Source organism: Acipenser ruthenus, chromosome 12 (genome assembly GCF_902713425.1).
Source record: "Acipenser ruthenus chromosome 12, fAciRut3.2 maternal haplotype, whole genome shotgun sequence".
Lineage (NCBI taxonomy): Eukaryota > Metazoa > Chordata > Actinopteri > Acipenseriformes > Acipenseridae > Acipenser > Acipenser ruthenus.
The window spans coordinates 17,219,894-17,242,199 of NC_081200.1; the positions used below are offsets into that span (position 1 = coordinate 17,219,894).

Here is a 22,306-nt window from a genome sequence, read left to right on the forward strand (position 1 = left end):
TTGTAAACATGGTATGGCAAAACAATGTAAAACCATAGGGTTATTTTTAATGGACAACACCGGTAACAGGACTTGACATAATGAATCTTTAGATGTGTAAAATAAAGACATTTATCTATTTTATCTTCAACAACTTAACACCAACAATACCACCTCCTTTACTTTGTATTAATCTTTCTGCAGCGATTATAGGTGATTTATTGACCTTATTAACATCAATTTACACAAAAAATACAGCGAAAAAAGGTCTGCAAAATATCTTGTTTAAAATTATACGGCAGTGGTATTATGATCTGCCAGTGATTAGATTATTAAATAGACCCTGCTATGTAATAGTGCATGGTCAGTGGAAAAAAAAAAACAAAAAACAACTAATCTGTGTTCCAAATAAATAAAGAATGTAAAAAATGTTTCTGGTCACTCACGTGATAAAGGTATTGGTAACACTGTAAACCAAGTAAAGAAGCAAATATGTAGCAATATTGAACAACTTTATTGATGTTTATGTATTTATTAGAAGACATCGAGAGTGCACCTTGTGAATTGAGATCCTATCATCTAAACAGCTTTGTAAAATCCTCTTTGGTCTGTAAAATGCTTGTCACTAGGACCCAGATCCGGTATCAAACCAAACCGTGTGCTTGTGTTTCCCACTATATCCTTCTGTAAGGGTTAAGTGTATTTCATGTGTACTTTCTTTAAAGATACATGTATGTGATTTACCAACGCAAAGGCAATGACGTGTCTCTGCGTGATTGGAGGACTAGCCCCTGTATAAATCAGGCAGGCTCCACGGCCACCGTCTTACAATTGGAGTTTCAAAGCTTCTCCGCCGGAGAGGTCTGACAGGAACACCAACACAAGGTAAGAAATATTTGCGCAATATAATCTAGGAGGGGAGTAAATATCTTCCATAAATGTTCAATGCCGCTATAAGAGAATGTGAAAAGCGAGGGGAAGATGTTTGTAGATGTGTTTTTTTTTATTTTAGAGGCCGTTTATTTATTTATTTTTTTCAGTGAAATGTCCATGTCGACTCCATGTCAATTTCTCCAGACTACAGCCAGCCATCTGCCCGACTGCTTACGTGGACTTTGTGTTGGGTGCTACTTGTAAATAACTTTGCTCTTTTGAAAAAAAAAAAAAAAATGTTTACAGTCTTGATCCGGGGTGATTTTAATTAGTGGTTAATGTTTTAAATCTGATATGGTCATGTATTTTAATTTATTTTTAAAATTGGTAAGTTTCCTAATGGAGTCTCGTCTAAGCAGGTCGCTACGTGTCACCACTGCGCATGTGGAAATTAAAGTTTAGTTAACTTTTCGTAAGTTATCCAAATTGATTGTTTTTGTTTAATATATTTAAAATATATGTATTTCACCAGGTGTTTGATTTAACTGCAAATATTTGTTTGTACAGTTTTTTCTTCAGTGCAAGAGTATTATTATTGGTAGTCGTAGTCGTATTAGTATTGTCTGATTTCTTTAGCCAGACCAACTTTAATTTGAGAACACGTTTAAAAACAACAAAATAAGAACACTTTTATATTGCATTAATTAGCAATGTCGTGCTCGATTTTGTAAACTGCTAGAGTACGGTGGGGTTCAAATGTCGTAGATATGGAATTCCAGTATTTAAATGGGATTTGTTCAAATTCGAATATAAATTTAAGACGTCCATGACTAAGCTAGGATCCTGTACCATTTTGTGCGGCGTGTATCAGCTGCAGTCCAGTGCAAAGTTTAAGTTGATTAGAACGCCGTAGACTTGCTGAGCTGGCAGTCTGCATATTTAAAGGGGCCAGCGGAATATTAAAAAACAACATTGGCTGGTTTACTTAATCTCTCCGTGAAATGCATTCAAAATATCGATAACTCTATTTGTCTCAATTTATTTAGTGATATTCCTTTCGTATCTATCGTCGTTTCTGGGTCATCGACTTTCACATTTAGCTTACTTGTAGGCTACTCACACTTCAGTGTAATGTATGTCTATTCGGAACGTGGATTAAAACTAACTTGTTGAAATTGGCGAATTATGAATGAGACGATTGTTTTGCGAAAGCTGACATATTACTGTATATTTATGACTTTTTTTAAAAAAAAGGTTAGCAGCTGTTTTGGTACAGCATTTGTAGACAAAAGGTTGATCAAACATTTCTCGTAAGCATAGTAATTGAGGGACACCCATACTCTGTGGTCCATAACTCTTTGACTTGGTCAAAGTTTTGCCGGCTGTCTCTTGCAGATGTTTGAGTTGTTCAAGAACATAGTCTTGTTAAGCAAAGCTCTAACTTTCTCTTCTAGCTTTGTGATGGCTGATGAACCTTCAGCCACCAACTTCCCTTGCCTAACCCTGTTTCACAAGAGCAGGACAAACTAGGTATAGAATTTAATTACTGCTGTTTGGGACACAGTTTAGGTTTAAAAAGATAAACTTGTAATTTAGACACTGGTCTACCTTGCTGCTTGCTAGTTTTGTTTCACTGTTTTAATTTCACAATAAAAGGTCTCTAATCCTCCTTGTAGCTTAGTTATGTATTTAGCATGCAGGTAATGCATACATTTCTAAAACACTTGTTGGTATGTTCACATGCCACGAATACATACATAACCCATGTCTCCTTTTTTTCCCATTAATAGTAAAACGGTGGCTTGTACATTGTAGCTAAAGCTACCCCAGATGTACACAGTACTATTTAAAACAAAGGGTCAATTGTAGTCATAGTTTGCTCCACTAAAACGGACTAAGAAATCCAGGACTAGAAAGACTCAAAACTAAATTAGGTTAAATTGCTGTGAACTAACCACAAGATCCAGTTTAGTTTTAAGTTGTATAAAACAATCAATAACATTAAGAAAGGAAGTCCATGTAAACAAGCACACTGTTGTATAAACAAACAGGCTATTTCTGTTTCAAGAGAGATTTATTATGGGTAGAAGTGCACATAAAATTAGACCAGGTTATTTCCCCCAGTGATTTTATACAGTTTTATAGAATTATTTCCATTGCATTCCATTTTAAAATTGACTTGACTAGTATGTGTACTTTTGCAGTTGGTCTCTCTGAAATGAATCCCTAGATACTCTGCACATTAGGTATAAGGTTTACAACCTAAGAAAATACATGTTATGTTAGTGGTAAGGCTGTTGTATTCATAATGTTTTAATAAGACTGTAATATAGCCCAGTATAATTGCTTAGTGAAAGCCTGGTAAAGCACCAGGAGCACAGAGGTATGCCACTTGCGCAGTTAACATTTTTTAGGGTTGCAGTGTTAAATTAAGTTTAAAATGCACACCACAGTGATAATATATCAAGTCTGATATGATACAACCAGAAGGAACATAGTTTTTGTGTGTAACTCTACTAAACCCACATTGAGAGGGAGCTTCATAGAACAAGCAGACTAACATGGTAACTTCACAGGACTAATTTAACCCACATAATGTGGAACTTTGTACCAAGGCTTTAGTTTAGTACCCTGCAATTAGTACTAACCTCTAGTTTAACTGCTATTCCCGATGCGCTAACCCAGTTGAAACGCTACAAATTACCCAAAGAGGTGATCTACAGTTTCATGTTACTGATGTCTCTAATCTCAATTACTTTTGTTAACTTCATTTTGGTAGTTTTTTATTTTTTTATTTCTGGAACTGCAGTAAAATAGTTTCTCTCCCAGCTAAGAACAAATCAAGGCATTAATATTGTTCTGAAATGGGATACAGTGTTATCTAGAGCTGTGCAGGTGGGATGGCGATTTCTTGTGTACAAAAGCATTACTTAAAGCTAGCTAATAACATGAAGTACATTTAATGACAAATGCAGTGCAAATTGATTGTGTGCCTTAAATGTTTGATAATGCAAGAGCCACTATTTCCCCATCATCCCTTATTTTATAACTTTAGAATTATTTTAGTAATTCAAACTTTTTTTATACTCTTTTAGTTGTTGCTGTACCAGTGTAAAAAGGTAAGGATTTCATTCTGTGACCTTTTTAAAGCCTTGTATGTATTGATTTTATATACTGTTCACCCACCCTGTTCTATAACTTCACGTTATTTACACTTCTCAATTTTATGACCCTTCTGGGTTTCATTACCCCTCACAACCATTTGTGATTCAGGTAAACTTAAATTGTAAACTAAAACTATAAAAAAAAAGTATGCATACAGGGCACAGCATTAACAAAACAAAAACAGGTACTGGCAACTTGCAATATGACATCTTGAAGAAATACTGGCACAGAGGAAATTAAATTGTATGATTTCTTCAATGTTATGTAATCACATGTTGGTACCAGGTTCTATAGATTTTACAGTGGCATTTTGCATGTGTTCCATTATTTCCAATCCAACAATCTCTATGTTTTAGGCAAAAGCTGGCAGGCTGACACAAGCGGAAAGCTTATCAGGACGGATTATCTGGTAACTGACTATTTAGCTGGTAAGAAATGTGACTTCTGAAATGAAAGACTAATTTAAAAGCAGTTTACCATCTAAACTTTTTGGGCTGCATTTTGTTTGTGTTCACATCCAGTAAACCCATAAGCAGATGACCTTGTATTGACTTGAAGTGATGTTCACGTATCCTGTCATGAGGATGCATTATCATTGTTCATATTGGGTGAGAACTATTGATATAAACCTAATGCTGCCTATGTCAGCCTGGTTGGTGCAGAGCATTTCTGACTGAGGCAGAGCTGGAGCAGAGGCACAGTGAGAGCCTGGTTTGCCTGTCCTCTGTGTGCTGAGGCTTACACTCTGCAGGACAGCTGCACAGGGTCTTGGGGTTAGCAGGGAAATCCTCTTAGCTTTCCAAGGCAGTTATCCTGCTGAGGTTATCTTTAGAATCCAGTACTTTGTTTTCATACCCAGTCACTCTGTCACCAGTAATACATATTTTATTTCAATTTATTTTAATGTACTTGTCTTAGTTTTAGTCTACTGTAGTAACCTGACCTGTTAAACTGCAGGCTATTCTGTCCTGAAATTGCTTTAGGAATATTGTTTGCAACAAGATGCGCATCTATGTATTGGATTTTTTCTTGTATATTTTATGAGAAATTTAAATGTTAGGCTTTTGTCCCATAAATGGATATCTCCCTCTGAACTAAATAGGGGTAATAGCGACTAGTGGGCTAGAAAAGTGACAGTCAACCTCAGTCTGGTCAGGGCTTGAATTTCAGCGTGGGAATCACGCATTTTCCAAGTTGCTCCTGCATATTTGCAACTTTCAGTGCGGGAAAATCCTGCAGAGATATATGAAGAAACCAAGCTACTGTATTTTTCACCCAATTTAGAATGCCTGAAATGCTACAACAATCTATAAGGAATTGGGTGTTAGTGATGAAAGCACTGTGAGCTGCATTTGGAGTAGTTCTGGTTAAAATAAATAAGTAGTGCTGGATATTTTAAGTGCCGCGAGACTTTATTCTCTCGCGTATGTCTTTAAGGATTATAGAAAGTCAGTACACTGCAGTAAGTCAGTACACTGCAGTAAGTGAACAGTTTTGAAAAAGACAATATTAAGTCTTATCTAGGTGTTTTGCAAGCGGTTATGTAGTGTGTGTGGGTTTTTTTCACAAAACCAGCTGGAATGCTTTATAAATAGATAATGGTTCAGTGTGTATTCTAATGCATTTTGTGTGTCTTCCTCTTTAGTGGCACACCCGGACTCCGTGTGAAGTGGGATTTCGACCATGAGCTCCGTTGCAGTACTTACGCAGGAGAGCTTCAATGAGCATCGCAGCGGCCTGCTGCCAGAGCAGCTTGGGGGTAGGTGCTTCACCTCCACCGCTATTCATTGTACTATTTATACTGTATCCTTATTCGTATTAGTCGTCTTTCTATCCCTGCTGTTGCAAGCCTGTATCCACAGTGGGTGGGATCCCCCATGAGATTAATCTCCGACTGGGCCCAAGTTGAACTGTTCTACATATCTTGATCATCTACATGATACACCATTGCAAGAACAACTCTATTGCTTTCCCAGGAAATATCTATGGATTGATGCTGCTTTAGCTTAGTTTAGTAGGTGAAGTTGCTTGCTTTTGTCAACCAATAAGTGTGGTGGCACTTCTCAAGTGGTCACGTTTGGTGATAGTGATAAGGGAATAAATAAATGTATTTACAATAACAGTACATGTATTCATGCAGAAAGACCCTTCCCATAAAACTACATTCTGTACAATTCCTTGGCTGCTTTTATTTAGGAAAATAATAAACAATTTAAAACATAAAAAAGCAAGCCACATTAGACCAGAGAATAGTCTGCACAGGCTACTGTTTGAACACTTTTGTGATGTCATGCAGCAAGCCTCCAAGATCCTCTACCTAGAACTAAGCTGTTGTGTAGGAATCTACATGGATCTGCAAGGCCCACCCATTGTCATCTTTGTGCTTGCTTGGTATGACATTGCTTCCTCCAATGGTTGTCTTTCAGCTAAGGACATGTCACCTGGCTCTGAGGATGAAGGGGCTCTCCCTACCTACAGAGAGGCCTTTCCACCTCTACCTGAGAAGGCCGCCTCTCCTGATGGCACCCAGGAACCTGCCAATGCCTGGACTAAGATTCGACCAATTAAATCGTCCATGATTACCCAGGTAGAGTAGGCAGAACTCTACAGGTGGCAGGGATTGCCCCAGAAGTGTGTCCATTAATTTCAGTAAGGGCATGTAGAGTTCTCGGACATTCCTGTCTGGTTGGGGTTCCTTGCCACAGCTGACATTAGGACCACGTGTCTAACAACCAATGTGATGCAGAGACTTCACTGTTTCAGAATCTGATCGGAGTCAGACAATACTCCCAAGCTGTCCAGCACACGAAATGGACAATTTGTAGGTTGTACAGCTTATGATTTTGGAACTTGTCAGTGTTGGGCTTAACCAGAGGTGAAAGTAATTAATTTCGTACCATTACTGTAATTGTTGTGATTTTTGTCCATTTCGGCTTAATTTGGTGTTTGACCAAATTTCTCAGACTTTGTTTCTCCTACTGTCCATGTAATTCGGGTTACCAGATGTGGAGAGTGAAAAACTGGGATGCAATAATAGTTTTAAAAATGAAACATTGGGGGTATTGATTGCAGATGATAACTCATCATTTTCTTTATACTCTCAAAACATGTTAAATGTGTGAAAAGCCAGAATAAAAAAATAAGTAAAATGAAATACTACCAGGAGCTTTTGGGACTTCACCCTGTAATGAAGGGATTTAGTGTGACTATGCTTTTCCTTCCTGGCCCTGCAGGTGTTCCATGTGCCCCTGGAAGAACGCAAATACAAGGACATGAACCAGTTTGGGGAAGGTGACCAGGCTAAGATCTGTGTGGACATCATGTACAAGACTGGGGCCCATCTGGAGCTTTCCATGGCCAAGGACCAGGGTCTATCCATCATGGTATCTGGGAAGCTGGAAGAGGTCATGAGGGCTAGGAAGGAGATTGTTTCCCGACTCCAGACTCAGGTGAGCATTTATTTATTCTTCTGTCTGCTACTTGTTAAACATTTACTATAAGTTGAGTAACACTTTATATTCTATTTTAGTGTTGTGACCCAATATGGCTGTTGTATCGTGGCCAGTATGCTAATGTTTTCAATTTAGTTTTAATTTTATAACTTGAATAATTTCTAAAAGGAAATTATTCAACACCAATAGTTATCCCTCCCCTGGTTCACTAAGTTCTTCCTTTTGGACCTGTAGGCCTCTGCGACTGTGGCGATCCCAAAAGAACACCATCGCTTTGTGATTGGGAAGAATGGTGAGAAGCTGCAGGAACTGGAGCTAAAGACTGCCACAAAGATCCAGATCCCGCGGCCTGACGACACCAGCAACCAGATCAAGATCTCTGGCACCAAGGAGGGCATTGAGAAGGCCAAGCATGAGATTCTCCTCATCTCTGCTGAGCAGGTAACCAACAGACCAGCGTTTTAGCTAATCTGTGGTTGGTTGCTGTAGGTTACAAGGGGTGCATTGCGCCCAATATGATAGAAATTTGGTAGTGCAGCTTGCTTAACTGGGTTTGTAATTGCTGGTACCCTGTGTACCCAGTTGTTAAAATATATTTAATTTGTGTTCTTGCTTTCATCCCGCAAGTGATGTATCTCCATATCCTGTAGACCTATTGAAATGCCAAGTTTTCAAAACTTCTGAATGTGTCTTTCTTGGTGACTCTGGGAAGGTGGTGGGCTTGCAGATTTCTCTTGTTGCTCATCTGAACTGAAAGATTATATTTGCAGGACAAGCGTGCAGTGGAGCGTGTCACTGTAGAGAAGGTCTACCATCCCTTCATTACTGGGCCATTCAACAAGGTTGTGAGTGACATGATGCAGGAGACTGGAGCGAGAATCAACGTTCCACCACCCAGCGTCAATAAGACTGAGATAGTCATCACCGGGGAGAAGGAGCAGGTGGCCCAGGCTGTGATTCTCATAAAGAAGATCTATGAGGAGAAGGTAACTGGCAGGGGGAAGCAGACAATAAAAAGTCATGTTTAATTTCTGGTTGACGGATAACAATTGTTTTGGGGTTCAAGTAGGGTGATTTGTGCCAATTCTGGATAACATTTACATACAGCAAACCCAAAGCATATTCATTTTTACACAGGCTTGTGGCAGTGCTCTGGATGTAGGAGGAGCCAGGGTGTGTCCTAGTAATTAAAGCTGCTAGGCTGTTCATTCGTGTTCTTCCCCATTGCAGAAGAAGAACGTGACCACGATCGCAGTGGAGGTAAAGAAGTCTCAGCACAAGTACGTGATTGGACCCAAGGGGAACTCCCTGCATGAGATCCTGGAGAAGACGGGTGTCTCGGTCGAGATCCCACCCACCGACAGCAGCTCTGAAACTGTCATCTTGCGAGGAGAGCCGGACCGCCTTGGACAGGCTCTGACAGAGGTCTACGCTAAGGTAGGAGGCTTGGCAGGATCTGCAACAATAAACTGGCCACACGCCTTATTTAAATTGAGTTAAAATTGGGTAGTTGACCATTTACTGACAACGGCGTCAGTAAATGCCATAATAAGACTTTTCAAACAAGACTAGGCCATTGGTGTCTGGTTCCTAGTAACTGATTGATCTTCAAACTTAGGCAAGCTATTTCTTTAAGGATCCCAATGATTTGGCATCAACATGGCTGCAGTGAAGTAGTGTGAAAGCTCCCAATCTACCAGGAGTGGACTGACTTATTGTTGGAGGCACTTATTCCTCTTAACTAAACCATTTTTAACACTTACTTATTTATCCTACTGCGGTCCCAAGATTCAAAGGTGGATTATGCTAAAGTTAACTTCAGTGCTTTTTTTTTTTTCTTAAGTTGCCCTTTTTTATTTTCTTTGTCTTCGTCTTTTATCCAGGGCGATTTACAATCGTAAGCAAATACAAGAATCAAAGTACAAGTAATAATACAATTAAGAGCAAGATAAATACAATGACTTTGGTTCAAGCAAGTGTGACAAAATACAATTCAATAATACAGCAGATAAGTGTCAGTGATAGTTACATCAGGATATGATTAAATACAAAATACTACAGATTAAACACTTGGCAGATTACAGTACTCTGAAGTACAGGATTAAATGCAGTAAAATAGGGGGCAGATAAGCACAAGTAAAGCGCATTTAAGGAAGGGTGATAAGTGTCCCAGGGGAAAAACAGGAGAGTTCTACAGGTGCTGTCTGAAGAGACTAGTCTTAAGGAGGCACCGGAATGTGGTCAGGGACTGGGCAGTCCTGACATCTGTAGGAAGGTCATTCCACCACTGCAGAGCGAGGGTGGAGAAGGAGCGGACTCTGGAGGCAGGGGAGCGTAGAGGAGGTAGGGCCAGTTTTCTAGTGCAGGTGGAGCAGAGAGGTAGAGTGGGGGTGTAGGGAGAGATGAGGGTCTGGAGGTAGCTGGGTGCAGTCTGGTCAAGGCATCTGTAGGCTAGTACAAGAGTCTTGAACTGGATGCGAGCGGTGATCGGGAGCCAGTGGAGTTGCTTGGGAGAAGCGAGGCAGAGAGAACGCCAGGCGGGCTGCGGAGTTCTGGATGAGCTGGAGCGGACGGGTGGCGGACACAGGGAGGCCAACCAGGAGGGAGTTGCAGTAGTCTAGGCGGGAGAGTACCAAGGCCTGGACCAGGAGCTGGGTGGCATAGTTGGTGAGGAAGGGTCGGATTCTTCGGATGTTGCTCAGGAAGAATCGGCAAGTGCGTGCCAGAGTGGAGATGTGCTGGGAATAAGAGAGGCAGGGGTCCAGGGTGACTCTGAGGTTCTTAGCGGAGGTAGAGGGAGAGTGTGGTAGATTCCAGAGGAACAGAGAGATCAGAGGAGGAGGAGGGAAAGAAAAGGAGGTCAGATTTAGAGAGGTTGAGTTTGAGGTGAGGTGATGCGAGTGCATCCAGGAAGAGATAGCAGACAGACAGGTAGAGATATGGGAGGGGATGGTGGAGTCAGAGGTGGGGAAGGAGAGGAAAATCTGAGCATCATCAACATAGAAATGGTATGAGAAACCATAGGATGCAATGAGGGGGCCCAGGGAGCGGGTGTAGAGAGAGAACAGGAGAGGACCCAAGACTGACCCTTGGGGGGGACTCCTGTTGAGAGAGGGCGAGGTGTGGAGGTTGCTCCACGCCAAGTTACCTGGTAAGTGCGGTTGGAGAGGTAGGAGGAGAACCAGGCCAGAGCAGTGCCAGGTCAGCGAGAGATGATAGTAGAATAGTGATCGACAGTGTCAAAGGCAGCAGAGAGGTCGAGGAGAATTAGGACAGAGGAGAGATAGAGGCAGCTCGGGCAGACTTTAGGGAGTTGGTGACAGACAGGAGGGCAGTTTCAGTGGAGTGAGCAGAGCGGAAGCCAGATTGGAGAGGGTTGAGCAGAGTGGTTGGACAGGAAAGCAGAGAGCCAGCGGTGTACAGTCCGCTCGAGGGTTTTGGAGAGGAAGGGTAGGAGGGAGACAGGATGGTAGCTCTGGAGGGAGGTGGGGTCGAGGGTAGGTTTTTTGAGGAGGGGAGTGATGGAGGCTTTTTTGAAGGCAGAGGGAAAGAGACCAGAAAGGAGAGAGGTGTTGAAGGGAGGAGATGAAGGGAAGTAGAGCAGGAGCAGCAGCTTGAAAGAGGAGAGTGGGGAGGGGGTCCAGGGTACACGTGGTGGGTTTGTGACCCTGGAGCAGGGAGGAGAGGTCAGAGTCTGAGAGGGGCGAGAAGGAGGGTGAGTTAGTAGGGGATGGAGTGGGTGTAGGGGTTGGAGCAGGAGGTGGTGCGGGGAGGGAGAGGTGTTAAAGAGTTTGTGGATATCTGAGATTTTAGAAGAGAAGAGGGAGGCAAAGTCGTCAGGGGAGATAGGAGGAGGGGGGGAGGGAGGAGAAGGTAGAGCATAGTTTACGTGGGTTGTTAGTGGAGGCTTGGATTACAGATTGGAAATAAGTACATTTAGCAGAGGAGGAGAGGAGAGTGCGGTAAAGGTCTAGGGCAGCAAGGAGTTTGGTTCTCTTCCATTTCTTTTCAGCAGATCGCAGTGTGATTCTTGCAGAGCGCAGAGGAGAGCCAGAGTTGGGGAGGGGACAGAGGGAGTCGAGGGAGGAGAAGAGGGTGGATGTAGCAGAGTCTACGGAGAGTTGTGAAAAGGAGTCTATAGGAGGGAGGGGAGAGAGAGCAGTGGAGGCAAGGACAGAGTGGGAGAGAGCGGAGGTTACGGTGAGAGGTGACCAGTGGGGGTAGGAGGAACGGAGAGGGGAGCGACAGAAAAAGAGATGAAATAGTGATCCGAGAGGGTGGAGGGGCAGCAGGCCCTGGAGAAGGTTGGGTCCAGTTGACTTCAGTTTGAGAAGGGTCCTAGTCTGTTATAGCTTTCTCATTTCAATTTCAGAAGGGACATTATCTTGCATATTTCTCTTAGGCGAACAGCTACACTGTGGCCTCTGTCTCGGCTCCATCCTGGCTGCACCGCTTCATCATTGGCAAGAAGGGGCAGAATCTTGCCAAAATCACACAGCAGATGCCAAAGGTAAGAGTCCTTTTTATTGAAAAGGATTTTGAGTGGGCTTGTCCAAAATGCACCACAATGATTTGATACTGTAATCTTATTGTACTTTAACTGCTCTTATCTGCCCTGCCCTCCCCTCCTTTGGCAGGTTCACATTGAATTCACAGAGGGTGAGGATAAGATCACGCTGGAGGGCCCAACCAAGGACATGCAGCAAGTCCAGAGTCAGATGGAAGCAATCGTGGTTGACCTGGTGAGTGAATGAGTCTTCACTTCCTTTCTGACTATTTGGTGGCACATTTTAAAGTGGTGCTTAACTGTTTTTTCCCGTGTGCAAGTTGCCTGTGTGGGGCTGGTCTGGTATGGCACCAAAGGCATGGCAGGAATTGGAAACCCTTAACTGATTTCATGCATATAGTACACTTTGCATAGCAAAGGGGTGCATGTTTTGGCTGACTTGTTGCTTTACAAGGTAGTAGATATAATACTGTGCTCAAATGTACATATTAATATTGCTTTTCTAATAGCTTTCAAACTAGCGAAAATAATGAAATGGAGGTTTGTTGGGTTTATTTTCTGTGTACTACTTATTTCTTTAAATGATGGCAATTGTAGCTATGTGTAAAGCAATCATGATGGAATACTAACAACATATTTTGGCAACCCTATGGCTCTTTATATAGTCCCACAGAGACAATTAATACCAGTTCAATAGAAACACCAGTTCAATAGTGTTCTTGTTGCTGTATAGTCCAATACTATTGACTTTGAAAATCCACACCACCCCCCCAAATAACTTTTGTATGTAGTATGGTTAGGTTTCTTGTGACTACTACATGACTTGCATGTTTTTCTCCAATAAGGACCCTTCTTAAGTATAAAGATGGCAATGTTTTCTAGTCGGAAGGGTAGTGATGTGAATTGAAGCCTGTCTTGCCTCATTTTCCACCCTCTCCCTTGTTCAGGTGAGCCGCATGGACTACACTGAAATCACTGTGGATCCAAAGTTTCACCGTCACCTTATTGGGAAAGGCGGAGCTAACAGTAAGTCTGCCCTCTTCTAGTGGAGATTTATTGTATTTATTTAAGGTTATTTAACCTTTTCAGTCCTGGTGGTGTGATTTTGACAGTTTTTATATTGGAACCTTGTGGGACTCCTAGCTACCAGTCCTGTTCTTGTGTAGTCAATAAAGGGGTTTTATTCTTCAGCTTCAGCAAATTTAGGACTGAAAGGGTTAAACAAATGGATGTTAACACTTCACGCTCCTTTTGGATTGTCCCAGTTGTATTCTTGCTCCAATTACTTTTATTTTTTAGTCAACCGAATCAAGGATCAGTACAAGGTGTCTGTTCGTATTCCTCCGGACAATGAGAAGAGCAACCTGATCCGGATCGAAGGTGACCCCCAAGGTGTGATCGAGGCCAAGCAGGAGCTGCTGGAGCTGGCATCCCGCATGGTGAGTCCGCGCTCTCGCTCTCTCGCTGTGGTGCACAAGTACAGCGCTTGAGGGCTCTGCTTGTTCTAGGGTAGAATTTATACAGTGGCCTCAATAGTTACAAACTAATCTTGACAACTGCTAAATGATCAAATTGCTTTTTGAGGCTGGTGTATCTGCAGTGGTTGTATCTGGGGACATTGTAGTTCTCAATTACTGGCATGTGCATCAAAGCTGTTGTGAGTATCTTATAGTTGTGTGCGTGGTTGTTGTGTTTTTTTTTTCTTTATTTTTATACAATAAAATGTTGGCTTTTTGGGAGCAAACTGATTTTGTGTTTGTTTTTAATCATGCAGGAGAATGAACGTACAAAGGACATGATTATTGAACACCGTTTGCATCGAACCATCATTGGCCAGAAAGGGGAGAAAATCAAGGAAGTCCGTGATAAATTCCCGGAGGTAGGTTGCAAGTGATTAGCCTCTGTCAAATTTGCATGTGGGTGCAGGGTGTGGGGCTCTGCGCTTTCATTTTACTGGTGGCTCTAATTTTGGCAGGGATATCTGTCAGCCACCATGTGTTAGTAAATACATTTAATAAAACCTGCAGTGTAGTATATTGAATGTATACTACTTGACACTAAGGTGTGCTATGATATCCTTCCTAGTAAAGATGTACAGTGAGGTGTGGTCTGGAAGTATTAGGATTTGGTTATGACCTAAACATTTTTCAGTTGTCAGTTTAGATTTGGTTTTTCTCCCTCATTCCCCCTCAAAGGTCATCATCAATTTCCCTGATCCTACACAAAAAAGTGACATTGTCCAATTTAGAGGACCCAGAACTGAAGTGGAGAAATGTACCAAATTCATGCAGAAGATGGTGGCTGAAATGGTAAGATTATCATATCACTTTACTTTGAATACAGAAATATTTTTTGTTTTTGTCCAAGTCGTTTTGTGTGAGCTTAGGCTAATTCAGCTATTGTTAAACTAACTTCTTTTTTTTATTTATTTATTTTTTTCTCCTGAAATGATGTAGGTGGAGAACAGCTTTTCTGTTTCAGTTCCAGTTTTCAAACAGTTCCACAAGAACATCATTGGAAAAGGAGGAGCCAACATTAAAAAGGTAGGAAGCACAAACACTTGGAAAGGTGGGTGGTGTCTTTGCTTTGCTCACATGCAGGATATCTCGTTAACCCTATGCTGCTGGAGCGCTCCAATTTCGGGACTTAAATTCTGATAATGCAATCTCTCTTTCCGTGTTGTCTCATGGCAATAAGTCATGGTTTCTGACCCCAATAAGTTATAAGTTTCTGACCCTCGTTATTGGATAAAGCTATTTGTTTATTTAGCAGATGCCTTTATCCAAAGTGACTTAGACTAGAGTGTGTGAACTATGCATCAGCTGTAGTCACTTGCAACATCTCACCCGGAAGACAGAGCACAAGGAGGTTAAGTGACTTGCTCTGGGTCTCGCAGTGACTGAGCCGGGATTTGAACTGGGTCCTCCTGGTTACAAGCTTTTTTCTTTAACCACTGGACCACACAGCCTCCTGCCTAAAGCTATGCACTAGGAACAAAAATTGGCAGTTTTTGAAGATACTCTTCAGAAATGCATACACAGGAAACACATCTACCAGTGTGTATTTAAGTGGAAGAGGAGGACAAGATCGAGAGCAGGCTTGTACTTTAACACTACGTACACCACACTACCACTTTTGTTTGCTTGTTCACAGTGGTGGCCACATTTATTGTATTGCCATTATCTTCACAATTATTGCTTTGATTGCCATAGTTATTATATAGACTTGTTTGCTGTTTTGTGGTTCTATCAATTCTATAATTTTTTTTGATTCTCTTCATAATGAAGTTGAGTTGGGGGGGAAATACAGTACATTATGTGCCTAAAATAAAATGTATTGGCCTGCTTTTAATGTGGTGGCCACATTTATTGTAGTAGCCCAACTTGGGGTTTTCACCCACGTGACACCAGCGCCATACTGGCGGTCATCCGCGATGGCAGCTAATGCAAATTCAGTATTCCACACTAGTGGGAGTTATTTGCCACAGAACACACTACTCTCCTCCAGGTGTCAGGAATTAAAGATAGAGTAGTGCCAGATTGTAGGAGTTTGTGATGCCTATTGTGCACCGCCGGTGCTTTTTTATATCTGGATCTATTTTGTTGAAAACCCCTCTCCCTACACAGCTTCCCAGATGAAGGCATATAAAAGTACTGAGTTGCAGTGGCTCTCAAAAGTATTCACCCCCCTTGGACTTCTCTGCATTTTATTGTGGTACAACATGGAATCAAAATGGATTTAATTAGGAGTTTTTGCCACTGATCAACACAAAAAAAGTCCATAATGTCAAAGTGAAATAAATAAAATCTGCAAATTGTTCTAAATTAATTAAATACAAAACGGATAATAATTGATTTGCATAAGTATTCACCCCATTGAGTCAATATTTGGTAGAGGCACCTTTGGCAGCAATTGCAGCCATGAGTCTATTTGGATAAGTCTCTACCAGCTTTGCACATCTGGACACTGCAATTTTTGCCCATTCTTGGCAAAATTGCTCAAGCTTCATCAAGTTGGATGGGGACCTTTTGGTGAACAGCAATTTTCAACTTTCCACGTATTCTCAATTGGATTGAGGTCCGGGCCACTCCAGGACATTGACCTTTTTGTTTAAGCCACTCCAGTGTGGCTTTGGCTGTGTTTGGGGTCATTGTCCTGCTGGAAGATGAATCCTTTCCCAAGTCCCAGGTCTCTTGCAGACTTCAGCAGGTTTTCCTCCAGGATTTCTCTGTACTTTTGCTGCATCCATTTTGCCCACTATCTTCACAAGGTTTCCAGGCCCTGACGCAGAGAAGCATCCCCATAGCATGAGGCTGCCACCACCATGCTTCACGGTAGGGATGGTGTTCTCAGGATGATGTGTGGTGTTAGGCTTGCGCCAAACATAGCGCTTGGCGTTGAGGCCAAAAAGCTCTATTTTGGTCTCATCAGACCATAGAATCTTCTTCCACTTGGTCTGAGAGTCTCCCACATGCCTTCTAGCAAACTCTAGCCGAGATTGTGTTGTGTGGTTTTTTTATTTTTTTTTATTTCTTTTTTTTTCTACAATGGCTTTTGCTTTGCCACTCTCCCATAAAGGCCAGTTTTGTGAAGCACCCGGGCTATTGTTACCATATGCGCAGTGTCTCCCAGCTCCGCCGTGGAAGACTAACTACTTTAGTTGCCATAGGCCTCTTGGTGGCCTCCTTGACTAGTGCCCTTCTCGCCCGGATACTCTGCTTGAGGACGGCCTGTTCCAGACAGATTCACAGTTGTGCCATATTCTCTCCATTTCTTAATAATGGACTTTACTGTGCTCCGGGGGATATTCATTGTCTTGGAAATGTTCTTATATCCTACGCCTGATTGGGCTTTTGAAGAACCTAATTCCGGATTTGCTTTGAATGTTCCTTTGTCTTCATGATGTAGTTTTTGTTAGGAAATGTACTAACCAACTGTGGGACCTCCCAGAGACAGGTGTATTTAACCTGAAATCATGTGAAACACCTTAATTGCACACAGGTGGAATCCATTCAACTAATTATGTGACTTCTAAAGACAATTGGTTGCACCAGAGCTTATTTAGGTGTGTCATAGCAAAGGGGGTGAAATACTTATGCAATCAATTATTTTCTGTTTTTGTATTTGTAATTTAGAAAAATGTGTAGGTTTTATTTTTCACTCTGACATTATGGACTTTTTTTGTTTTAATCGGTGGCAAAAACTGCTAATTCAATCCATTTTGATTCTATGTTGTAACACAATAAAATGTGGAAAAGTCCAGGGGGGGTGAACACTTTGGAGAGCCACTGTAAGAGTACTTCATCTCGGAATGGGTTAACCTGATTTGTCTGGCATTTAGACAGGAAGTTCCAGGTAGGGAATGTTATTGTTAGGAACACTATTATCGCTAGCTCAAACTTAATAACTATTCAATAACTGATTCAAATTTAAATCCACAGATTTATTGGTATCCCATACTTAAATTGCATTACTACTTGCTGTCAATTGTGTGAAACATTTCAATACAATTAAAAGGATTAAATCTATTTACGTTGTTGTTGTCGTTGTGCTGCTGCGCTTAGTAAATTGTCATTCATAATGCAGTGCCTTTAGGATTCTGTTCACTAAGGTTTATTTTAAGGACGAGAATCGCCAACCTGCTTAAGTGTGTTTAATGAAAAAATCGGCTATAAAGTTAAGCGTGTTAAACTTAATATAATGAGTAATCCACCATTGATATGCAGTGCTTTTTGACTGCCAATATGGTGGCTTTGTCGCCATTTATACAAATTTCTAATATACATTATATAGACTTCTTTTTTTTAAATAATTGATATTCATATGGATATATTGAATTATATATAAATGATTTCTCTTCATAATGCAACACTATTGAATAATTTAATAAACTGATTATTTTACTTGTATTCGTACCTTTTTATGGTTTAAAAGGTTTCATATGATTTGGCAATGTACTTTGTGATCCTTTTTGCTTAGACTGGACTACTGGGCATACAGACCATGGCTTTGACAATCTTGTTGCTCCTTAATGGTAGATATTTAAAATCATAGCATTTTGCAACTAACGTTTAAAAGTTTTCTATATTTAACTTAAGTGGTTAATTGGCAGTTTTAAAATTTAAATTGTTTTTTTGTGGGGCATGGGTTGTATAAATACATTCCACAACAAAATACATTTATATAATTGGAAATTTTATATGACTGTTGGGTTTTAATTTATGGTTAAGGTTGCCAAACTACAAGCACCAAAACAAGTGGTCATTCATGCCCATGTATGGACATTCTGTTTAGGCAGCAATGGGTTGAATAAGATTTGGGAGTTGGGCAGGGGGACAGGGTTTGCTTGGAGCACATCTTGTTGGGTGTTTGTATTTAGCCTGCCTTTTGTCCCTTGTTTTGACCCTTTACGGTCCATTTAATCAGTGCCTGTCAGGCATGTTGCATCTAATTCACACGAGCCGTTTATTTTACACTTGCTGTTTTAAAAGTAATTTGCACTAAAACCAGTTTAAAAGGCACTGCATTAACATGACAATCAGTACTGCATCACCAGCCCCGCCCCACCCCTTGTTCACTGTATTTGTCTCTTAATCATGCATACTGATAAATCATCTCCTGATCACTATCACCAAACTCCTTAGTGGTGCTATCGGTCATTATTTTTTTACTGTAACATCTCAAAGCTTGGCAAATGACAGATTCTTTGAGCGCTGGATGTGGAAGCAGTTGTCTTGTTTGTGGAAGCAGTTATCGTTTGTCTGTGGTGAAGGGACTATGTGTATTGCTCAGATCTGTGTGGGGTGTTTCTCTCCTCCTCCTCCTCCTCCTCCTCCTCCTCCTCACCACCCCCGGCTTCTCTGCCATTTAAAAGCTTTTTGTGGAGAAACTGCCTAGGGACCTGTGATTTGATTGATACCTTTTTTTGATGTCGGCAGTAGGGCCGCAAGGGTTAATGGCAATGCCTCCCTTTCTCTCTTCTCCCCCCCCCCCCCCCCCCCCCCCCCCCAGATCCGTGAAGAAACTAACACGAAGATCGACCTTCCAGCTGAGAACAGCAACTCTGAAGTCATTGTCATCACTGGGAAGAAGGCAAATTGTGAGGCTGCGCGAAACCGTGTTTTGGCCATTCAGAAAGAATTGGTAGGTTAACGGAGGAGTCTTGGCTATGTAAGAATGTGTGATGTTTAGTCACGAAATAGACTGGTTGCACAAACCAAACTGACAGCGACGCTTACGAGATTAGAGAATTTAGCAACTTTAGAACTACTTTTTGTGCTTTTTTTTTTTTTTTTTTTTTTTTTTTTTTTTTAAATTTTTCTTGCATTTCTAATGATACATATTGGCTGATCTTTACTTTAAAGCTTTAAATGTCTCACTCTTGTCATTCTTATTACTGGTCCATAGCTTGCCTGTGTTCAGACCTGATTTCTTGTACAGTATTTTTTAATCTGTTTCCTGCCTTCTGTTCTCTGTTCTGCAGGCAAACATCATTGAGATGGAGGTCTCCATCTCCTCCAAGCTGCACAACTCCCTGATTGGCTCCAAAGGGCGCTTTGTGCGTTCCATCATGGAGGAGTGTGGTGGCGTCCACATCCATTTCCCCACAGAGGGCTCTGGCATTGACACCGTGACCATCCGGGGGCCAGCAGAGGACGTAGACAAGGCCAAGCAGCAGCTGCTGTCCCTGGCTGAGGAGAAGGTATGGCCTTGGAACTATTCCTGAGAAACTAACCCCCCCCCCCCCCCCCCCTTTTTTTTTTTTTTTTTTTGTCCTGCATGCATTTTTATTTAAATTTAACTAACTTTGAATGTCAACACTGGCTATATAAGCTGTACAGCCCACAGAGGGAATATTTTGGTATTACTTGGTGTAGTTTCAGAGGCATGTTTGTGTGGTTTCTTAACTTTGAAAACTCGGGTGCAGCTGTAATGACAAATGCCAAATCAGCACCAGTACACAATTTAGCAGTTTCAGTCCTAGCCAAGACTTGTTCCCATTCACACAGAATGTGTCTGTCTGCATTGAAATAGGTTTCTACGTCAAACTGTGCAAGCCACAAACGGCAATGAAATGCTAATAAATTAGAAAGATTTAACAGAACTTCAAACCCATCCTTTGTTTAGCTTGTATAATATTCTAATAGTAACAACATTTAAAACCATTTCTTAGTGTTAATATATTAACAGCACTAAGTTTATATAATGGCCATGCTACAACAAACCTCAACTTTTATTTTCTCAATCGGCATTATTGTGAAAACCAGCAGACCTGGAGGCCGTCTGTTCCTGAATGTGTGTGTTTTTAACCCCCCCCCCCCTCCCACCAGCAAACAAGGAGTCACACTGTGGAGCTGCGTGCCAAGCCAGACTACCACAAGTTCCTGATTGGGAAGGGAGGTGCAAACATCCGCAAGGTGCGTGACAACACAGGCGCCCGCATCATCTTCCCCACAGCCGAGGACAAGGACCAGGAGCTCATCACTGTGGTGGGGACGGAGGAGTCTGTCCGGGATGCACAAAAGGAGCTGGAGGGCCTCATAAAGAGCCTGGTAAGGATCTGAACTGAATACCTGTCCACACTATTCCCCTGTGAGTGTAGAGGGAGTTTAGAGGTATGAAGGATATTTATAAACAAGCGCTTACTTTTTTTGCAGCAGATTACAGGATTAGTTAAGGTAGTATACAAGCATGAAAGTTGACAGTAGATCACATGGTTTGAAGCAAAATTTACTGGAATTACACAGGCTTCAAATGTTGTTTTAGACTGACTATTCTGGTTAAGAGAATATAAACCAAAAGCAGCTTCATCACCATGTTTAACCCTTTGCGGTCCTATGTTGGACCTGGTCTGACATTGCAATTATTCCTACCCGGTCCAATGTCGGACATAAAAAAAAAAAAAAACCGCAAAAAACTAGTTTCTAGTCGTTTTTTCTCCGGAAAAAGCTGAGAACCATTCAGTGGCAGAGTGGGAGCAACAGGAGAGACGAGCTGCGGTGGGGGGGGGGGGGGGGGGCGTGTCTCATGAATAGTCATACTTGCCCCTGGCATCAGATGGGGGCGGCCATAAGAAAACAAGCTTTCGGCGCACAGAGAATAACACGGACATTTGCAGAGCTGTTTTGAGATGTTATAGTAATAAAATAATGACTTGGATCGCATTATTGAGGAGTTTGGTGATAAAATGAGTGATCAGGAGATGACTGATCGGTATGCAGAAGTATTATTATTATTATTATTATTATTATTATTATTATTATTATTATTATTATTTATTTCTTGGTATATGTGAAAGTGATAGCGAACGAAAGGGTGGGGCTGGAGATGCCTAGTGAGTGCTTTGTTGATATGCAGGGCTTTTTAAACCCGTTTGACTGTGGGGGGGGGGATACTTTTAAACAGTGCGTCTAAAATTAACTGCGCGTGTGAAAATAAATTGGACCTGACACGCACTTAATAAATGGAGTGCAAAGGGTTAATTATTGGCTTGACTCTGATCTTGGAGTAATCGGAGGTAGCCAACTAGTTTTCAGTTCCATGTATAAAAATTTATTCACAAATCCAACACTAGATTAGTATTTCTCTTGGGTTTAAATTCATTCCCTTTGTGTTGCTGGTCATACAATGTAGTTAGTGATGCTTGATGGTTTTTGTTTCTTCTCCCTTGGATTTGCAGGAGAACATAGTAGAGGATTTTATGATCGTTGATCCGAAGCATCACCGGCACTTTGTGTCTCGACGGGGGCAGGTGTTGAGAGAGATCGCTGAGGAGTACGGAGGTGTGATGGTCAGCTTTCCACGTACTGGCACCCAAAGTGACAAAGTCACCCTGAAGGGAGCCAAGGACTGCGTGGAGGCAGCCAAGAAGCGCATGGCTGAGATTATTGAGGACCTGGTGAGTGCTGGAGCCCAGGGGTGTCTGCATGGGTGGTCAGAGGCCTTTTGAGAATGAAAGGTAAAATGGATAGGGTCCACAACCAAACAAGCAAGATGGGCTGAATGGCCTCCTCTCGTTTGTAAACTTAAGTGCTTGGTCCACAAAGTTAATGACAAGACCATTTAAGATATCAATAGTGCAGTAACCTCCAGTAGGGCTCTATGCATTTCATTATTAATGACAGTCTGATGGATGCTGTCTTATTCTCATTTTAACAGTAGCACTTGGCTCAATGCAGTTCTGAGCAGAGTGTGTTAAAGGGAATACTTTTTTTTTTTTTTTTTTTTTTTTTTTGATTAATATCAAATAGCCTGTCTAGGGTTGGTATGAACCTTGCTGTGTTTAAACTCCCAAAGTGTAGTGGTTTGAAACTAACAGGACAAATAGTAA

General features: G+C 41.5%; 1 protein-coding gene across 3 annotated transcripts in view; it reads left to right on the top strand.

The window, feature by feature from the left end:
• The first annotated feature begins 742 nt into the window (after positions 1 to 742).
• LOC117417399 (vigilin-like) overlaps positions 743 to 22,306 on the top strand; it is a 36,125-nt gene continuing 14,561 nt past the window's right edge. The window contains exons 1-21 of one of the 3 annotated variants that reach the window (XM_034029541.2): positions 816 to 864; positions 2,307 to 2,382; positions 3,948 to 3,971; positions 4,374 to 4,445; positions 5,663 to 5,776; positions 6,444 to 6,604; positions 7,251 to 7,466; positions 7,704 to 7,910; positions 8,240 to 8,455; positions 8,700 to 8,906; positions 11,872 to 11,979; positions 12,107 to 12,211; positions 12,924 to 13,002; positions 13,276 to 13,415; positions 13,751 to 13,855; positions 14,172 to 14,285; positions 14,433 to 14,519; positions 18,988 to 19,119; positions 19,460 to 19,678; positions 20,307 to 20,528; positions 21,656 to 21,874. In XM_034029541.2, the coding sequence (XP_033885432.1) occupies positions 5,701 to 5,776; positions 6,444 to 6,604; positions 7,251 to 7,466; positions 7,704 to 7,910; positions 8,240 to 8,455; positions 8,700 to 8,906; positions 11,872 to 11,979; positions 12,107 to 12,211; positions 12,924 to 13,002; positions 13,276 to 13,415; positions 13,751 to 13,855; positions 14,172 to 14,285; positions 14,433 to 14,519; positions 18,988 to 19,119; positions 19,460 to 19,678; positions 20,307 to 20,528; positions 21,656 to 21,874 (2,613 nt within the window). In that variant the 5' untranslated portion in view covers positions 816 to 864; positions 2,307 to 2,382; positions 3,948 to 3,971; positions 4,374 to 4,445; positions 5,663 to 5,700. Of the gene's footprint in view, positions 865 to 2,306; positions 2,383 to 3,947; positions 3,972 to 4,373; positions 4,446 to 5,662; positions 5,777 to 6,443; positions 6,605 to 7,250; positions 7,467 to 7,703; positions 7,911 to 8,239; positions 8,456 to 8,699; positions 8,907 to 11,871; positions 11,980 to 12,106; positions 12,212 to 12,923; positions 13,003 to 13,275; positions 13,416 to 13,750; positions 13,856 to 14,171; positions 14,286 to 14,432; positions 14,520 to 18,987; positions 19,120 to 19,459; positions 19,679 to 20,306; positions 20,529 to 21,655; positions 21,875 to 22,306 lie in introns of all 3 variants that reach the window. The other 2 variants (XM_034029540.2, XM_059034618.1) reach the window with 2 other exon arrangements.